This window comes from Ambystoma mexicanum, chromosome 10 (assembly GCF_040938575.1).
Source record: "Ambystoma mexicanum isolate Mex_15411 chromosome 10, UKY_AmexF1_1, whole genome shotgun sequence".
NCBI classification, from domain to species: Eukaryota; Metazoa; Chordata; class Amphibia; order Caudata; family Ambystomatidae; genus Ambystoma; species Ambystoma mexicanum.
In genome coordinates, this window is record NC_090932.1 from 680,566,133 (window position 1) to 680,585,053 (window position 18,921).

An 18,921-nucleotide genomic window follows, 5' to 3' on the forward strand; every position below is an offset into this window, starting at 1 on the left:
TGTTGTGAAAATTTGAGGTATACATAGTTTGACTAGAGTAACAGTAAGCCATTATCAGTTTGGGTGTCTTGGAGTTCTCTTCAGGGGAAGGGAGGGAATACTCCATCTTTTCTGATGGAATCACCCTTTCTCCCAAGTGGTTCTCCCCTCCAATTTGGTCCTCCCTCATATAACCACCCTCAGGGTAAGGATCAGGTAGCGTCTGCCTTCCCCAGGCCACATGGGAGGAGGGCACCGCTGGGGAGTCAGTGATGATTACACTGGATTCATCACACCCTTGTTAAAATAAATTCCCCAGCCGCCACTGACTGTGACTTATGGACGGCGGTGGGCTTGATACCTTGCTAGGGCTTGATTTCATGCAGGGCTCGGCCTATGGGAAACAGTTCCTAGTGACTGCATCGAATGCCAAAGTTTTGAATGCCAAAGTTTCGAAACAAAATGCATTTTTTTAATGGACCCCAGTTTTTTTACCCCTTAAAACCCATTATAGTACAAAAAAAACTTTACCTACAAAAAAAGTACATTTTTTCGATGCATTTTTTTCCGAAACTTTGGCATTCAAAACTATGTATTCGAAGCAATGCCTGGATACCATGGGAAACACATTGGGCCTCATTAGGAGTGTGGCGGCCGCGGAATAAACTGTGCCGGTAAGGGACCGGCACTGTTCCTTCCGGGCCGCCACATTACGAGGTCTGCAGCGGGTCCCGCTCTGCACGCCTGGCCAGAGCAGACGTGCAGAGCTGGACCCGCTAGCAGTCCAGGATGCTAACCACAGGCATCCTCCCCATTCCCATTGAGCCCTATGGGGGCTCAACTGGGAAGGGGATGTACCGGGTCCGGGTCCCGCGAAACGGATTTCCCGGGCCCTCCAAGGTCGGAATGGCCCGGTAAGTGCATTTTTTAATGGACCCCAGTTTTTTTACCCCTTAAAACCCATTATAGTACAAAAAAAACTTTACCTACAAAAAAAGTACATTTTTTCGATGCATTTTTTTCCGAAACTTTGGCATTCAAAACTATGTATTCGAAGCAATGCCTGGATACCATGGGAAACACATTGGGCCTCATTAGGAGTGTGGCGGCCGCGGAATAAACTGTGCCGGTAAGGGACCGGCACTGTTCCTTCCGGGCCGCCACATTACGAGGTCTGCAGCGGGTCCCGCTCTGCACGCCTGGCCAGAGCAGACGTGCAGAGCTGGACCCGCTAGCAGTCCAGGATGCTAACCACAGGCATCCTCCCCATTCCCATTGAGCCCTATGGGGGCTCAACTGGGAAGGGGATGTACCGGGTCCGGGTCCCGCGAAACGGATTTCCCGGGCCCTCCAAGGTCGGAATGGCCCGGTAAGTCCCCTTTTGGGGGACCCGGACCTGAGTTTGGAGGTAGCCATGCCCTTATTAAGGGCATAGCTACCTCCAAACTCGTAATGAGGCCCATTATGTTTTCCAAAACACTGTTGAAAAAGGCTGTGGAAAACCTAGGGTTGACTGCTCCCACAAATCCCATGGATCACCTTGACCTTACGGAGACCCTTAGCAGGGTCCTCCAAGTAAGTTGCTTCTTCATTTTTACCTGGCTGTTGTTGATCCTGTCTTGGTAGCGTGGCTGAAGCCTGCTAGCACGCCTGATGTGGAGCAGGACATTGCCAAAAAGCATTGCCAGGCTCTCTGGGATCAAGGATTTTTGTATATGCACCCTATGCCTGGGAACCTGGTGGTGCAGGCCTCCACTGCCAGGTCTAAGTCGGCTACCTTTCCCTCTTTTTCTCCTTATAGGTAGAGAAAACATCTGTACTGCAAGCGACATAAGGTCTTTGCTTCTGGCAACCTGGCTTTGAAGGCTGTTAATGTGTCCTGCGCCCTGGACAAGTGCATCCACAAAGTATGGAGTGTGATCTCCAAAGCTAAGGATCATTTCCTCATGCACAAAATGAAGGATGGGTTTACCTCTCTGGAGGATGGCAAGGAGGTGGGACGGCAGATTTTGCAGTTGGGTCTGGACATTGCAATGTGTGAGACTCATGCTATGGACATAGTATATGTTCCTAGTTGAGAACTTCAGGGTATGGCTGAACGTCCAAACAAAAGTCCTCAATATGCTCTTGGACGGAGACAACAAGTTTAGTCCTAAACCTGATGAGGCCCTGGAGGGATTTCAATGCATCAAAGTTCACAGCAAAGTCTTTGGGTGTAGCTGTCCAACGACCTATTGCTTTAGCTACCAGTGGCTTTTCTTATGGTCTCACATCTCCTTTGCCCTCCATGGTAGACAGTGGTTTCCCCAGGAAAACTGGCCAGCTACATTTCACTCGCTATGGTAATGGCAGAAGTTCTGAGAGGTGGAGTTGCTTCTTCCACTGTCCCTTTTGCCGCCCGGATACACTTTAATTTAGCCTTCGCCCACTTCGATGGGTGGGAGGTTGTCCCTTTACAGCACACCGCCTCCAGTGCCCGGGCCTTACAGATCATGTTTCAAGGCTACTGTATCCCTCTCATCTGGCACTCACCTAGCCATCCTACTTCACATCCAACCCGTCTTCCGATCTCCTTCCTGCTGCAGGAGATTCAGCAACTACTGGTGAAGAATACCATAAAGCTGGTGTCTGCCTTAGATAAAAGGGCTGGCATTCCTTTTATTTTTTGGTTGTAGTGCCGAAGGAGGACACAGGCATTATGCATCTACATCTGCTGGATTTGTACCTGATCAAGAACACATTCAAGATATTATTGCCCAGATTCTCCTGGCATGCAAACTGCAGGGCTTTCTGGTACCCACTAGACCTTCAAGAAATCTACTTTTATGTGTCGATCCATCCAAAACACAGGCAATACCTGTGGTCTGTGGTTGGGGACACTCATGACCAGTTCCTACCCTTTAGTTTTTCTTCGACCGCAAGCGCCTGAACCAAGTTGTTGGCTTGTTTAGTTAGTCTGTACATCTCAGGAGGAAGAGAGAAATCCTCCACATTTGTGCTCACACCATAGATTTGGTTTCGGCTCACTTGCACCACACCTATGATCTGATGCAAAGCTTGGGCTGCTCCCTGGAATTTAAAAAGTCCCATGTCATGCCATTGCAGTCACTGCAGTTTATGGGCAATTATGGGCAAATGTTCAGCTAGGGCTTTCTCTCCCAAGGAATGAGTAGAAAACATCTTGCAGATGGAACAAATCTTCTGAATGGTGGTCGGTCAAAATACCGAAAATAAAATCTCGAACTGCAAAAATCTCGAATACAAAATCTCGAGAAAAAAAATATCGAATTATTTATTTATTTATGTGTTTTTGGGGTCAGGTAAGTAAAAAAAAAAAGGGGTTAAAATAAAAAAAAATAGAAAAAAGGGGTTGGGGGAACCCCCCCATTTCGAGAAAAAAACGTCATAAAAAAAAATTCGATATTTTTTTTTCGGCCTTTTGTTTTCGAGATTTTTGTTTTCGGTATTATCACTATAAACCCTTCTGAATCCAGAGTCACATCTCAGCCTTTCTGCGTCTTTTGGGCCTCACGCCATCCTGCATCTTCGAGTCCCAGTTGAGCATGAGGTCCCTTCATTGGCTACTTTTCTGCGAGTGGGTTCAGTTTCAGGGCGACACGATGGAGCTGTAGTAGGTCTCAAACCAGATATCATAGTACCTCCTTTGTTGGGCTATGTGGAACAATGTGCTAAGGGCAGAGACCTTTTCGGGACGTTGGCCTACCTTGACAGTCGCAGAAGTCTTTATGAAACGGCAGAATTTAGGCTCCCACAGCTTCCCGCATTTGAGCTCCTGCTCCTTGATTGAGGCATGTACACTTAACTGCTTCTCAAGGGCCTGGCGATCAAGCCTCCCTGAACTGAGGTCTCCTTTTTCCTCTGATTACTCAGGAAGATGCATTTGTTCTGTAAGTCGTCCCCCTGCTTCTAGGCACCCTTTGGGTGTCTGGCTTCAGTCTGCTGTGCTTCTGATGCCAGAGGAGCCCCTGCTATTCAGGTCTCTTAACCTGATAGTCGTTAGACTGGGACGGCCACACAGTGCTCACAGGCCCCAACACAGACCACCTGCATCCATTCCTATACAATAAGTTCCTTATCCCACACCATTCCGATGTGATCATTCCAATCATCTGCTCTACACTCTGTTATAAAATGGCACTGGTTTGCTTTTGGATAATTTCAGGCAGACTGGTCTATAAAATGTGGACTGAGATAACAGCTCAGCGAGTCTTAACTGTGCTTTCCTTTGTTGGAGTTGCTTTTCCTCCCCTGTGAATTACTGCCACTGGTAGTTTACTCTTGTATTTCATTCTTCCTTCTTCAGTCCACTCGCTTCTAAGTCCTGCAGAGATTTGCTAATCTTGTAATGCTTGAAACCTCTTCCATCTGAGGGTATGCCTTCTCTGCTACTCCTCTAAATACCAGGCTAGTGTGGTTGTTGAAGCAGAAATCACACTACTAATTAGTGTGGAGGAAGACTCCTGTACCGTCCTTTGCCAAGACTAAGAAGGTATTTAATGATCTGGTGCAACCTGCCTGTCATTGATTGCTAATTTGAATGCCTGGCCGGGCCAATGAGAGCTATGTGAAGGGGGAATGGCCACTGTTAGGGAGAATTCTCTGTTAAGGCTAATTTCCCAAACCTAGTGATTCCCCAGCAGCTTTGCTGGATTTTTGGGGTTTATTTTTTTCTCCTGCTAAGAGTGAGACTCTTTTCCTCCCACTCTTAGACATGATTTGAGGTGTTCCTTTGACTTTGTATGTGTTTTATGGGCTATGGGGTCATTTACCCCATAGGGCTTCATGTGTTTTTGGTATGTGGGTTACACAGCACCCTCCGTGCCGTAACCCAGGGGTGTCGTAGCGACCCCCAAACATAGACTCCATACCCTGGGGCTGACTACTGTCTCCCAGGGCATGTAAAGTCACCATTGGCTTTACTAGTCTCAAATTGTGAACAGAACCAGTACAAACCATCCTATTGTGGACGTACTGGTCGGGGCAATTCGATTGCCCCGGGGTCTGTTGTTCGAGGAGGCACTGTCCAGTCCCCCCGGACCGAGTTTTGGCTGGTGGCAGTGGATACTACTTTTTATATTCGACCACAAATATATTCCTATGGGATTTTCCCATTGTTCGAGGCTACCACTTTTTAACATAGCCTCGAACATACCGCTGGTTTATTAAATTAATATAAATTCACCGGTTGGTATTTTTTGCTGAAACTTGGTTCCAAAATGGCATTTGTGTTCGCTTCTGCGACTCCAACCCAAGTCGAGCCCTTTGTTCCACTTTTTGGCGGGCTTCTCCACAGAAGCCTCCAAAAGTCGTGCCACTCTGTCTGGGTACCACAGGGGGTGTGGGAGGGGGTTTAGGCACCCTGGACTGAGTTGCCTCGGCAACTCAAGTCACACTCTTGTGTGATTGGCCCAAGTGGCTCACCACTTAGCATGTTTGAGTGACAGCTAGGCTGAATGAATGGGTTTTTCTGCGTAAAAGCAGGACTTTGGGGACCGGAACTTCAGACGTCGCCACAGGACCTAAAGAATCCGAGGAGGGAGAAGCCGAGCCGACCTGCAACGAGGACACCACCGGTGGAGCCCTGCTGAACTGTCTCACCACTTTTCCCGACGACAGAGGAGATCTCCAGCCCAGAGAGTCTTCTTCCTTTGACTGGTGGGGATAACCAGTTTGCCCGTCTTTTCACCTTCCTGGACCATCCCGTGGCCGCATTGCCCGTGCTAAGCACCCCGGCAACCGGAATACCACGGTTTACCACTACTGCGAAGAAAAGGGTGGTACCTTGTAACCGGGAAACTCTGCAGCTGGTTTCTTCCCTGGCAGTGCAACGACCTTCAGCTTTCCTCCACGTCGAGAGCTCCTCTTCCTCAAGACGAAACACCGACTTGCACCCACTGCCAGGAACAACTGTCCCCGCTGGAGCGTTCTTCCCATTTTCAGGTACTGTGTCCCTCCTGGCTTCCCTTGCAACAGATCATTCAGGGTGACAGTAAATCCTCGACTTTCTAACCTGGGCTAGCCTGCAGCCTGTTAACTAACTTTTCCTGACTTGATCTCAATCTTTTGTGAACTATCTACAAAGACTCTTTGGGCATAACCCCACTGTGTGATCCTGGACACATTTCGCTTGCTCTCTCTAAGAGTGGGCCTGGCATTTGAACTTCCTTGCTCTCCAGTAGACTTTGCCTAACCTGCCTCACTGTGGTTCTTTGAAAAGTATTGAAATTGTGTGCTTTCTTAACTTTGCCTTTTCCCTCCCTTTTTAATAACTTATTAGAGTGCATCTTATGTTAAGCGCTCACCTCTGTCTGAAAATAAGTGGTGTTTCTCACTAAGTCTTGTCTAATAGGTAATTAGGGTTGTATATATAGAATAGTGACTGTGTGTTGAATTTACTACCTCTCTGTGTGCTAGTGTAATTTACAAGTGTGTCTTTAAATAAATAATTATATACTTTTACATCAAAGCTCTGGTCAGTGTTTGCTTCTGCTACTGTATCCCTGTACCTATTGTGTATACTCTATATACTGCCTAACTCATCTTGAGAGAAGTCTGACTGCTCAGCCACAGCTACCAGGTAAATCTGGGTGGTACAGACTGCTACCAATTGGGTTTACTGCCAACCACCTGTAGTCCTAAATCGTTTGCAGTGGTCCCTAAGGGAACTGCACAGGTTTCTGCCTAACAGCCACTAATTCCGTCTTTAAGAGGACCCCGAGGAGGTCTTCTTTGCCATTTTAGACCTATAAAGTTAGGCTGGCCTCAACATGAAATCCCCTATACGAACAGCAACAATGTTATTTTAAGGCCATACTCACAGACAGAATATGATCATCGATAGCCAACCCTGGTCAAAGCACTGATAAACATGTTTGTCAACAATCATAAAAACAGGTTGCTCTTCAAACCCTCCGCTGCAACAAAGGGGTCTCCCGGGTCCTTACTGTAAACTACATAATTTATTTTGGATCCTCAGTCCATAAAACACCTGCATATAAAATAATCCTCATAAATGAAGAAACAAAAGAGTCAATAAATATACTGAATGTTACTGTGTAGTTGATTATAGGTATTGAATTTAGTATCTGCAATACCATGGCTTATATCCTATTCCAGCAAAACAAATTCAGAATCAGTACAAAGGTAAACTCCAGATAACTCCCAATCAGTTGCAAAGAAGGTCTCTAAAGAGGGAAACCATTCAATACTTGTATTAAAAAGAAAAATCATTAAGCCACATACATATATATATATATATATATATATATATATATATACACAAATGTGATTGGAAAATGTGGTTTATGTTGGTCAATAAGGATTTGAATTAGCCCCCCACAGTGCAGCAGTGAAATGCTATTTACGGTGTGTTTAAAACAGAGTGTCTGTATAATCCATGCCCTACATAAACTGTAAAGTGGTTGCAACTCTGCCCACGTCACGGCAAAGAATACACGTGTCTGACTTGCCCTAGTATACCTAAGATACTTGAATCTTGTTAGTGGTGAGTGGCAAGCCAGGCCAATATGAAATACCATTATCTGTCTGCCACTGTGTTGTCAAGCACTGGATGAAGAGTAAATGGCTTTAATTACACATAGGCTAACAATAATGCTTGTTGCCACCCCTTAGCTGTTGAAAGAATTACACGATCTCTCCTGTTACACTATCTTCACCCCTCCTCAAAGGCAGTATGTGATCAAAATGAAAACTGTAGGAGTATGGTGGGCTATTTGTAAGCGGGTGTGGGAGTGACAGTTAAGTCTGTTTATTGTGAGCTTCCTAGACTTAAGTCTGTGTTAGCCTTTATTCCCAAGGCAGACGGGGTCACGGGGTCTGTGTGTTTGGGGTTCCAGCTAATTCCTGCTTCGACTCATGTGCCTTTGTGGGAGCCTTGTCGCCACACTTTTTAACTTTCAGGTGGCACAAAATGCAGCTAACATATTAATATGTCTGGGAAGGCTGACTGCATAATCGGTGTGAGCTTCACTCACTCGTCTTCTCCTCCCATGTCCTATTTAAACTTGCCTTCCTCAACCCTAAAATCCTGTTTACTTGCAAGATAACATTGCATGATGCCTCCCTACACTATGATCAGCAGGCTTGGCACTGTAGCCATTTCACCCCAATATAAAAGCAATATCACAGCAAGGACGGCTTTCAGAGGCAGAGCCCCTGGGTTTAGAACCATTCTCCATGGTACTTAGATGAAACCAGCAAGCTGGCCACCTTCTGTAAAACCATCAGAAACCTACTTTTTTTTGCTAACCCTTGCTAACATGTCCTTAATGGGTTGGGCACCATGTTACCTAAACAGTGGACATAGGGTGATGGGCGCATAACTATAAACTAGGAAAAAAACGACTTGCTTAAATCAGATCCTTGTTGTGTCTGATGGACAGGGACTCTTCAGAATTAATTGTCCAAAGTGGGAGCGTAATTATGCAAAATTATTCCAGAGTTTATAACAGTGCAGTATCAACGCGAAAGGAGCAGAGGTGTTATACAAACTCGAGTGATTTGTAATTTTGTTGTCGAGGCAGATTCCCCATTAAATACACCTTCATCAGCGTGATCGTGACAACCTTGAAATGCCCCAATCACTCAAGTGTTGAATCTTTGCAGGGGAAAGGAGAGTGATAGTCTTGTTTTACCCAGCAAGATGTTGTCATTTCATGGATGATGGCAGCATCTGGCACGTCTATGTGTTTGAGTTGGACGGTCCTACTGTCTGCTCAAGCGAAAAGAACAAACTTCACGGAAACCTGTCCGCACTAGCGTTTACTACAGAAAGATTGGAATTTGCAAAGCCTACTCGAAAGTTAAACATTCCAATGTATATGGTCTCTGTTTGTTTTGTTAGGGGGAAACCTTTGAGGTTCCAGAGATTGTGCCCTTCCGCCTGACACACAACATGGTTAACGGAATGGGCCCTATGGGAACAGAAGGCCTCTTTAGGAGAGCATGTGAAGTCACAATGAGATTAATGCGTGACCAAAGAGAACCCCTTATGAGGTAAGGATCATTGGATAGGACAGTTCCGTGTGATCTTTTTATGTGTTGGTTTTTTTAAAGAAGATATTGCTTTTAGTTTTTATTTGGCATGGTATGTTTTTTATTGCATTTTCGTGTATTTTTACCACAGCAGGGAGGGCAGTGCCCTGTCATCATCTCCTCTCATGATTTTTATATATAGAAACCTGTTTATTTACTGCCACAGTTTGGTAGGAACATTTCTATTTTTAAATGTTCCTACATTCAATCAGGTTTTGCACATCAAATCTTCGTTTTGTAATGGTCAGCATTTTTCATCATGTTTCTCAAATCAGTTTTATAGTCCTACATACCATGTCACAAGTAGTATAGCATGTTTTCACTTTAGATTTTAATAGTATTTAAGAGTACTTGTTCTAATGTCCTATTTATATGTCAGCTTCCTGAGCCTCCCAACCATTGAGATAACTCTGAGTTGACCCCCAGCTGCTAAAATCTGTGTGTGACCTGCAGCTCATGTGTTTTAATCCCCTGCATGGCATGCCCATTCAGTCTTTTCATGTTTCCTAGATTAATGAAATGAGTACTATTCAGTTGTAATTGGTAACAATTGTTCTAAAACGAGCAATGAAACACCCAAATACACGCTCCAGCAAGCGATTATAGAATAATCACAAGGAACAAAAGGGATTATTTGTGTCCTGCATTTCATGTAGACGATCTGTCATCAGTGTGTAGGTTCTTAACAGAAACTTCTATTGAATATTATTTAGTGTCTTGAAGCCTTTCCTTCATGATCCCCTGGTGGAATGGAGCAAGCCGGCCCGGGGGAACTCGAAAGCGCAAGTGAATGAAACTGGAGAAGTTGTGAACGAAAAGGTCAGTGGCCTAGCAGTGATTATTTTCCTCTTCTCTATTTTTGTATGCACAAGTTAGAAGCATTTGGAATGTAGTGTTCGGTGTCCAAGATGCATTAAATGTAAACAATTAACTACTAGATTATGGGTGTAATACCAACAAGCAGTGTTACTCTTTTCGCATGCATTTACTTGAAGCCTCCGCATGATTTTGAGTCATGCGGCCCCTTCAGTTATTCCCCATTTTGGAGTCCGACAGGACTCCATGCATAAATGCCATTTTACCCCACGTGGCAATAACACACCGGTTAAGGTTTTGTGCAGAGGTAATTACTACCTGCTTGCAAAAACAGGCAGAATTGTAGTTTCAGGTTTGAAGCTCAGAATATGTTGGTGCAGTAAAACATGGATTATATCCAAATCGTGTATGTTTTTCAGTTGCTGCCAAGCTCGTAATAATGCCCAAAATCATCCTTGCCGCATTAAAAAATCTTTACCTCTATATCCAAGTCCTCTACATCCAGGCTAATGGAGCCCGCACCTTACTTTGGGGTGGGACCAGAACACTTTTACACAGAATGACGTTGGAATCACGTTGGAATCACGTGTGTAACTGCAATCGGATCAGTCTCCCCGTTTATGTTGTTCCTTTTACGTTTTGGCTCATGTATGAAAAAACGAATGCTATAGATAGTATAGGTGAACATAGCAGTTCTGTCTGGTATTTGTGTAGAATCCTAGGGCACGTTCACTTCTCGCATTAAAATGGTTTGGAGCAGCCATTTCTGCTTGTTCACAAAGATATCGGGTTCACTGCCTCCTGGTGTATTAAAACCTTCCTAACCATTTGTGCCTTTCAGCATCTTGAGTTAGGGAAAAATACAGCAGACCAGCACGGAGCCCTGAATTGATTTACTTAGCTCATCTAAGACTGAACTTAAACTTTTTTTCCCATAAATCTGCATTGAACCAAAAACACATAAGGGGTCATTACAAGTTAGGAAGTAACCATGCCGACCTTGGAAGACCCGTAATTCCTCATTCAAGGAACCCATTCGAACTACCATAGGGCTCAATGGGGAGGGTGCTAACAACGGGCCCGTTAATAATGGACCCGTTGTTAGCACCCTGGTCTGCTTGCGGGACCCGCTAAAAGCGCCTCGTAAAACCAGGTGTCCTTAGCGGGTTTCCGCGAGCAGAATAGTAATGAGGCGGTAACGGGTTGACGGCTACGGCACCTTTACCGGCGCCGTTAACCCCTTACCGCCTATGTCGTAATGACCTCCATAGTTTGCATGTTTCATCGTTCAAGTATACTTTTATCTCGTGTCTGTTATGTGACAGTGGGCCTCATTACGAGTCCGGTGGTAACCCTGCCGGTGCTTCCGACGGATTGCTGCCGGACTCGTAATATTTTACTGCCACCTAGCTTCCCAGTGCCACCGGGACATTACAAATCCTGGCAGACCGGAAAGCTAGGTGCCGGTAAATGTTAGTCCCCGTTCCCGTGGAGTCCCATAGGACTCCATGCAAATGGGTTCACAGAAGCACCTGCACTGTTGCTTCCATGACCGCTCGGCCTACCATGGCCGCTGCGCCCGGCAGGGTCAGACCTGTCGGGCCCAGCGGGTCCGGCAGGCAGACTCGGAGTGTGGCGGTCTGGAATCAAGGGTGCCGGTGAGCTTACCGGCACCCTTGTTTCCAGACCGCCACACTCCTAATGAGGCCCCAATGTCTCAATAGGTCATGTAACAGTGTAGGTACTTTTTCAATTTATATTTTCCCAAAATATGTACAGAGGTGCAATTGGGGTTCCCACTCGAGGGGTGGCCCTGTGCCATTTCCCTCAACCTTGAAGGGGTTCCTATCTTGCTATCCCATTCTCTCTATTCCAAACCGGCTTGCTCTAAGATAGATTTACTATACCCAGTGTACCCCTACTATCTAATCTGTGTGACAGGGTGACCCTCCCCAAATAACCATGCCGACTCGAATGTCCAAGGGTGATTATTCAAGATTCTTTACAAACAAGTTAGCCGTATCTCCTGGGCAAAGTTATCAAGGGGCTGGCAGTGCTTTGGATTTTGGTGCTAGGACCATTCCTCTCCATCTTGTCTACCCGGCCTTTCCCCGCCTCCCTATCGCATGCGTCCGTAATGGGTTTGTTAGACTACAGCCAGGTGACCCCTACTGTCTTTCATTCTACCTGGGGTTAAGTGTAACTTCCCTAAGGCAATGGGTATCTGACTCTATAGGGGTCTTCTAACTCTCCTAGCCCACTTAGTGTTCTAGAGAGTTGGAGGTGGTGCCTTCTTCGACCCAGTGTCATGCTCACACCCGATTGTACCTGACCCTTCAAAATTGTGGTCTCTTAAGATGTTCTCCTCCCAACATGTCACTATCCCTTCGATCTCTTACTCTGCCTTTCCACCTCCACCCTTTGATCTTACTTATTTTTCGTACTCCTTTTCTTACTATTGATCTTACCGCCAACTACCCCTCTACCTCTGTTATCTTCTCTTCCCTCTTTCCTCCCATTCTACTTCCTTGCTTCTCGCTGTTCTTCTTGTTATTCTCTCTGTCTCTCTACTATTACCACTAGCTACTCCTATTCTCCCACTCCATCGCTCTTCCTACTCTCCCTCTACTACTGTTCTTACTCTGCTACTAACAATATCCCATTACTACCTTTAGTTCCTACTACTACTACGACTACTGTCAGTCTATGTTTCAAGTTCTCTAGTGCACACTATCGCCCTTTACTGACAACTTCCACCCTACTGACTGTTTCTCTCACTCACTACTCTTACTACTTACGGTCTCTATCTACTCTTTACCTAAAAACTCAGCTCTTTACCTAAACCTGACCAGGAACTTTTTCTGTCCCACGTCCCAACTGCCTCTCCTGTGGGATAATTGCCACCTGGTTTTATACTTATGTATGATTCTGTATGTTTTCTATGATAAGCGCTGTTAGGTCACCCCTTGTCACCCTGTACTTGTATGCAACTATTCCTGTTTTACACTAGCTTAACTAGTATTTTGCACCTGCAACAGCGCCTCAATGCCTACAGGGTGGTATGTGCGCTTACAAATGAAATAAATAAACTATTGCCTCCGCCACTACTACCACTCTGCTACCTCAACTACTCACACACTCCCCTCTCACATACAAACATTCCACAGACCTCCTCCATATAATATCCTCCACACTCCTTTCGCTCCATCCTCCTCTGGTCTCTCGGACATCCTCCACCATCTCTTATCACCACCCAACTAACCCACACTCCTAAATATTCCCCATCGTCAGGCTGGGAATCCTCTGTAAAAGAAAAAACAGTTTCACTCTTGCTTGAAAACTGTATTTGTCCTCTAAACCAATCCCTGTCCTCTGGGTCATACTGCCCCACCCAATGACAGTCCTCTCCCTAAGCTCTACCCCTGGTGGCCATCTTCAGATTTGTACTGCACGCTTCAGTGTTAGGATTCCTGTTAGTGCTCTGAGCTTTTTTCCCAATACCTTGAGTGTTTTGGTCAAATTTGAGAGTTTTTACTGATTTTTGAAGTTATCAGTCTACCAGAGGTGGTATTGTCGGTGAAGATCATATTTCATCGAGGATCTTTCATCGGATCAAAGAAGGCCAAGGCTTGGGCCTACTTCGCACCCTTTCGCCATGACTGTAGAGAGGAGATGCCTCTTCAAACTTTGTGTGAAATGTGGACTAAGGAATGTTTTTGTGGAATATCAACACCACAAATGTCTTTACTGCCTGCATCCTGACCATGATGAGAACAGAAGCGAGTTCTGCCGTGATTTTCGAAGAAGACTGGCCTGGTTAAAATCGGGTAAGGCCTCTGACTCGCCCTCTGGGCATGAGCACACTTCTCCCAGGACTGGCCAGTCCAACAATCAAACTCTCTCTGTTAAGAGGTCGAGGTCCTTTGAGGACTCCCCACCCACGGGGTCCAAAAGAAGGCAAAGCTGCACAACACGGATCCCACTGGGTTCGCCGCTGCTGTGGGTTCCGGCTCGGGAAGGACAAAGTCGTCATCACCGACCACATCCACAGTGAGCCTGCCAGCGAGGGTTGCACACTCAAAGGGAAAGTTCTTGACCCCTTCAAAACTCTGTTTGCTAGCAGACAAGACAACGGAGAGATCCAAGGTGGGCCCTTCCCTGCTTCCATCAACTTCTCAACCAGCTAAGACAACACAATCATCAACTGCGTCAGCAACGGCCACATCGACGACGACTGCTCTTGCCTCCTTGTCGACCACCACTACTACTTCTTAAGGAGGGCAGACCACAAAGGTGGTGCCACAGCAATGGTTACTTCGCAGTTCTTCTTACGGGCACGGTGTGAGGTAACCGCTTCAGCGAAGACCCCTGGAAAGGGGACAGCAGCCTCTTTCTCCCAGAAGTCTCAGGCAGAGCAAGGAGCTGAACCAAGTGGGCCAGGGCACTTCTTTTTTTTTCAAATATGTTTGAAATGGTATTTATGCATGCATGCAAGCATAACAGTGCATTGTCATAGAAGCCTTTCACAGTAGGCATGCGAGTAAGATATTACAACGAAGAAGAGAAACAGAGCAGAAAACATGAATGGAAAAGAAGTAAGCCCAATGATGACTGAGTCTTTGGGGCTCCGGGGGGAGTAACAGGAGGGAATGTCAATAGCAGGGTGTAGGGGGAGCTGATTGTCTTAGGTTGACGGGTTAAGGGGGCAGATCGTTCCTCTTGCACGGGTGCAGGGCTCTGACGAGGTGCAGACTTCCCCGGGTCTTGGGGCGCAGGTGAGGGTTGGGCCGGGCCTGAGACTGTTTGCTGGTGGCAGAGTTGTATCCTGTTCCGCCTTCCACAGAGTGTGTGTTTTAAGCCTGTTTCCCTATCCATCGAAGGTTGGGGGGCTGTCTCGTTAGGCCTGGATATTTCCTTGTGTAATCCAGGAAGGGGGACCAGATTTGTTCGAATTTGGAGGTATTGCCGAATCTTATGGCTGTGATTTTTTTCTGCTGCCACTGTTTCCCAACATTTGGACCACCACATGTGTATGGCTGGACCCTCAAGGTTCTTCCAGAGTCTGGACAGGGAGATCTTTGCTGCCGTCAAGAGTTGGTTGCATAAGTCCGCTATGCGGCCTGTTAGTGGGAAATGGCCCTCGCCCATAGCTCCCAGGAGGACGATGGCTGGGTCCCAGGGGATTGTCAGGCCCGTTATCCCTATGATTTGATCCAGGACCTCCCTCCAAAACAGCATGGACTTCGGGCAGGTCCAGAGCAGGTGGAGCAGCGTGCCCCGGTTGGGGCAGCCCCTCCAGCATTGTGGGGGTATGGCCGGGTTGAATTTGTTCATAGCCTCTGGGGTACGGTACCATGCCGGGGGACTTTTATACTAGCTCCAATGAGGGTGACGATCTGCCCGAGGGCTACTATTCGGAGCATGAAGGGGGCCAGGGACTCACGTTGGAAGGTGGGTCACCGCAGGGTGAACCATACTGCCTACCTCTCCAGAAGAGACATACCAGCCCAGAGCCTTCCCCTCTCATTTCTTCTACACCTCAACCCAGAAATGTTTAGTTGGACATTCTGACCACGCTGCACATGCTGGCATCAGAAATTCTGCAGAGGCTGCTGCCCACACTGGGCCCTGCGCCGCCTGGAAGTCCTCCAAGGCCACTTTCCGGAAGTACTTCTAGACTCATACATAAGTCAAAGGACCCTGCGGGTCCAAGGCGCCAACCAACACCACTGCCCCCACCTCGGGTGTTGACCCCTACAGAGGACCCTGCCACGCACATTGAAACAGACACAGCTATGGTGACAAACACCGACAAAGTTGATGACTTTGTACCGGCTGTGAAAAACCAGAGGGTGTTTCACTGCCTAGACCCTGGGGATCCCTTACTCAGGTGGCCAGGGCACGGCCATCGCCTTTGGATCCAGACCCTAGGGGTGGACAAATGCAGGAGGAATGCCTGATGGCGAGACATGGTATCCCCCCTTTCCAACTACCCCTGTCCAATCCTATTTTATAGGATATTCCAACTTCCCAGATCCCCCTCCCTTTCCTATACAAACACTGAGCCGAGGAAGAGGAGGTCTGTGACTGAAAGTAGTACCACCCATGCAATACATTGGACATAAGCACTCTGACATTCCAGGGACTCATTTGGGACACGTGCTCCGAGAGGGTCGTCCCGTCGGAAGACAAGATCTCGGCCATCAAGAGGGCCACCGCCCACTTCCTCAGCAGAGAGGTGACCTCTGCATGGTGGTACCAACATCCCCTGGGTCTACTAGCGGCGGTTCTGTTAGCCATGCCGCATACAAGACTAAGGATTCGCGGCCTCATGGAATCTCGAGGGCTGGGGAGCCACCCTGGACGATCTCTCAGTCCACGGCACCTGGACTCGACGGGAGCAGGAATACCACATCAATTGGTTGGAGCTGAACGCCATCTGGCTAGCGCTCAAAGCATTCCTACCACTTCGCAAGGGCAAGGTTGTCCTCATCCAGACAGACAACTCGACCAGTATGTACTACGTCAACAAGCAGGGAGGCACCAGATCCCCTCCTCTGTGCAGACTGGCGATCAGCATGTGGGAATGGGCCTTGGAAAACAAATTTTACCTCTCGGCAGTCCACCTCCCCGGGGAATGCAACCTGGAGGCGGACAGGCTCAGCAGGCTGGGAGCGGACAACTACGAGTGGCAGCTAAACAACCTCGTTATTCAGGAGATCTTCAACAGGTGGGGTCACCCCCATGTAGATCTCTTTTCCACCTGGCACAACAAGAAGTACTCACAGTTCGCATCCTGGCAGGGTCAGGGCCCCGGCTCTCTGGGCGACGCATTTCACCTCCAGTGGACCGGCATGAGGGCCTACGCCTTTCCGCCCACTCCCCTAATCCACAGGGTAATTTGCTAAACCAAGGAGTCGTGCCGACTCCTCCTCATTCTGATTGCTCCACGGTGGCCAGCCAGACCATGGTTTTCGGAGCTCCTCAGCCTATCGGAGGTGCCCCCTATACACCTCCCAACGGGCCCAGCACATCTTCTGGCTCAGCAGGGGGGCAGAATCATCCACCCCGCGCCAGGGAAACTAGCCCTCACAGCGTGGTACCTGAACAGGTAACACTTTGGCACCTTAGCCTCTCCCAGGCCAATCTGGAGATCATACAGGGCGCCAGGAGCAAAGCCACCAGGGCCCAGTACAAGAGCAAATGGACCAGGTTCTGCCACTGGGCAGACTCCAAGGGAATTGACCCCTTGTCCTGCAATTTGGACAACGTGCTCTCCTTCTCGGCGCACCTTGCTCATTCGGGCGTACAGGTGGACACCTGCCGTACATACCTTGCGGCCATTGGGGCGTACAATAACTCGGAGGAGGGGACTTTCTCCTCCTCCAACCCTATCGTCAAGAAACATCACATCTGACTGGTCTTGCTAGACTCTACCCACTCTTTGTATCAAGAGACCGCTCCCGTGTGGGACCTTAACTTAGTCTTGGGCGCCCAGGCGCACAAACCTTTTGAGCCCATGGCGTCCATGGACATCAGGCTGGTCACCATCAAGACGGCCTTACTAGTCTGTCTTACCTCGGCTCGCAGAGTCAGCGAGATTCAGGCGCTGGTCGCCTCTGAACTGTATACCACCTTTCACAAGGACAAGGTAGTCATGTGGACGCACCTGGCATTTCTGCCCAAGGTTCCATCTGCATTTCACCTGAACGAGGAAATAGTCCTTCCGACATTCTTTCCCAATCCCAAGGATGAATCACCGAGAGTGCTGCACTGCCTGGATGTCAGGCGTGCCCTAAAATTCTACTTGGACAGGACCAGGGGCTTCCGCAAGTCGGGTGCCCTGTTTGTCACTTTTGGGTGGGCTATCAGGCCTCTAAGGCTTCCATATCCCGCTGGATGGTCTCTGCCATCAAGGAAGCGTACGAGGGCCAGCACAAGCCGCTCCCGGCCAACATGCATGCCCACGCAGTTAGGGCCAAGGCAACGGCCATCGCATTCCAGCGCCATGTCCCTTGGCAAGTCATAAACAGGGCGGCCACTTGGGCATCTCCCTCGGCTTTCTGCAAGCATTACTGTTTGGATGCCGGCTCTAGATCGGATGCGGCTTTCGGACAGGTGGTTCTCAGGAACCTATTTACTTAAGGAGGATCTCCTCTCCACCCTGGGGCTAGAATCAGTTGTAATCGCCCATGCAGTATGGAGGAAAGGGGACGGGACGGAAGAGTAATTATAAGTTACTCGCTGTAGTGACTAACGTACTCTTAGTCCATAGTCCCCTTTCCTCCATACGTCCCACCATCCTCCCCCCTAATAATACTGGTGTCATTAGGCAATGTTAAAACTATTGTCGACGCATCAATGGGGACTGATGTGTGGCGTCAGAGGGCGGAGTCAGGGCAGCGCATGCTCCCTGGGCCGCATCCCCACGTGCCTCTAAATTTAATTGGGAAGAAGGTTTTTTCTGATGAAAAAGGTTCCGTCTCCCGTCCCTTGGAAGGGACGCCCATACAGTATAGAGGAAAGGGGACTATGGGCTAAGAGTACGTTAGTCACTACTGTCGGGGGGGGATTCTGCCGGGGTCGGCCGGGCCGTCCGCAGACCTCCGGGCAGGGAGGCCCCAACTCCTCCCGTGTATATCTCGGATCGAGACAGAGTATGAGGCACACACAAGGAGCAAGGCAACTTCTGCCGTTTATTATGCAAACGGCAGGGATGGGTCAAGGAGCGTACGCGTTCGTCCTGACACACACACAATAGTGGGGCTCGCAGGCCCTTTTTACTACATTATGACGCGCTACTTGCGTCATTCCAAAAAGTTACCAAAAGAACCTATCGCCACTCTTGATTGGTTGCTCGAGTGGTGGGGTTAGTATAGTACGCATATAGAGAATGATATTAGTGGTTAAGATGTAGTCAGGTGGTATATCTGGGTTGTCCCTACAATTAGATACATAAGAATTGTTACATGAAGACCCCTGAGGATTGGCTAACGTTACTGACGTCTGAGATAAGAACCTCATGTTCTGATTGGTGCATCCGTGAGCTCC

At 48.0% G+C, this 18,921-nt stretch overlaps 1 protein-coding gene across 3 annotated transcripts in view; it reads left to right on the top strand.

Annotated features, from left to right (window-relative positions):
- Window positions 1-18,921, top strand: part of ATR (ATR serine/threonine kinase) — a 1,676,349-nt gene that overhangs the window by 1,620,236 nt on the left and 37,192 nt on the right. For all 3 annotated transcript variants that reach the window (XM_069618270.1, XM_069618272.1, XM_069618271.1), the window contains 2 exons: window positions 8,864-9,015; window positions 9,768-9,873. In XM_069618270.1, coding sequence (XP_069474371.1) covers window positions 8,864-9,015; window positions 9,768-9,873 — 258 coding nt within the window. The remainder of the gene's footprint in view (window positions 1-8,863; window positions 9,016-9,767; window positions 9,874-18,921) is intronic.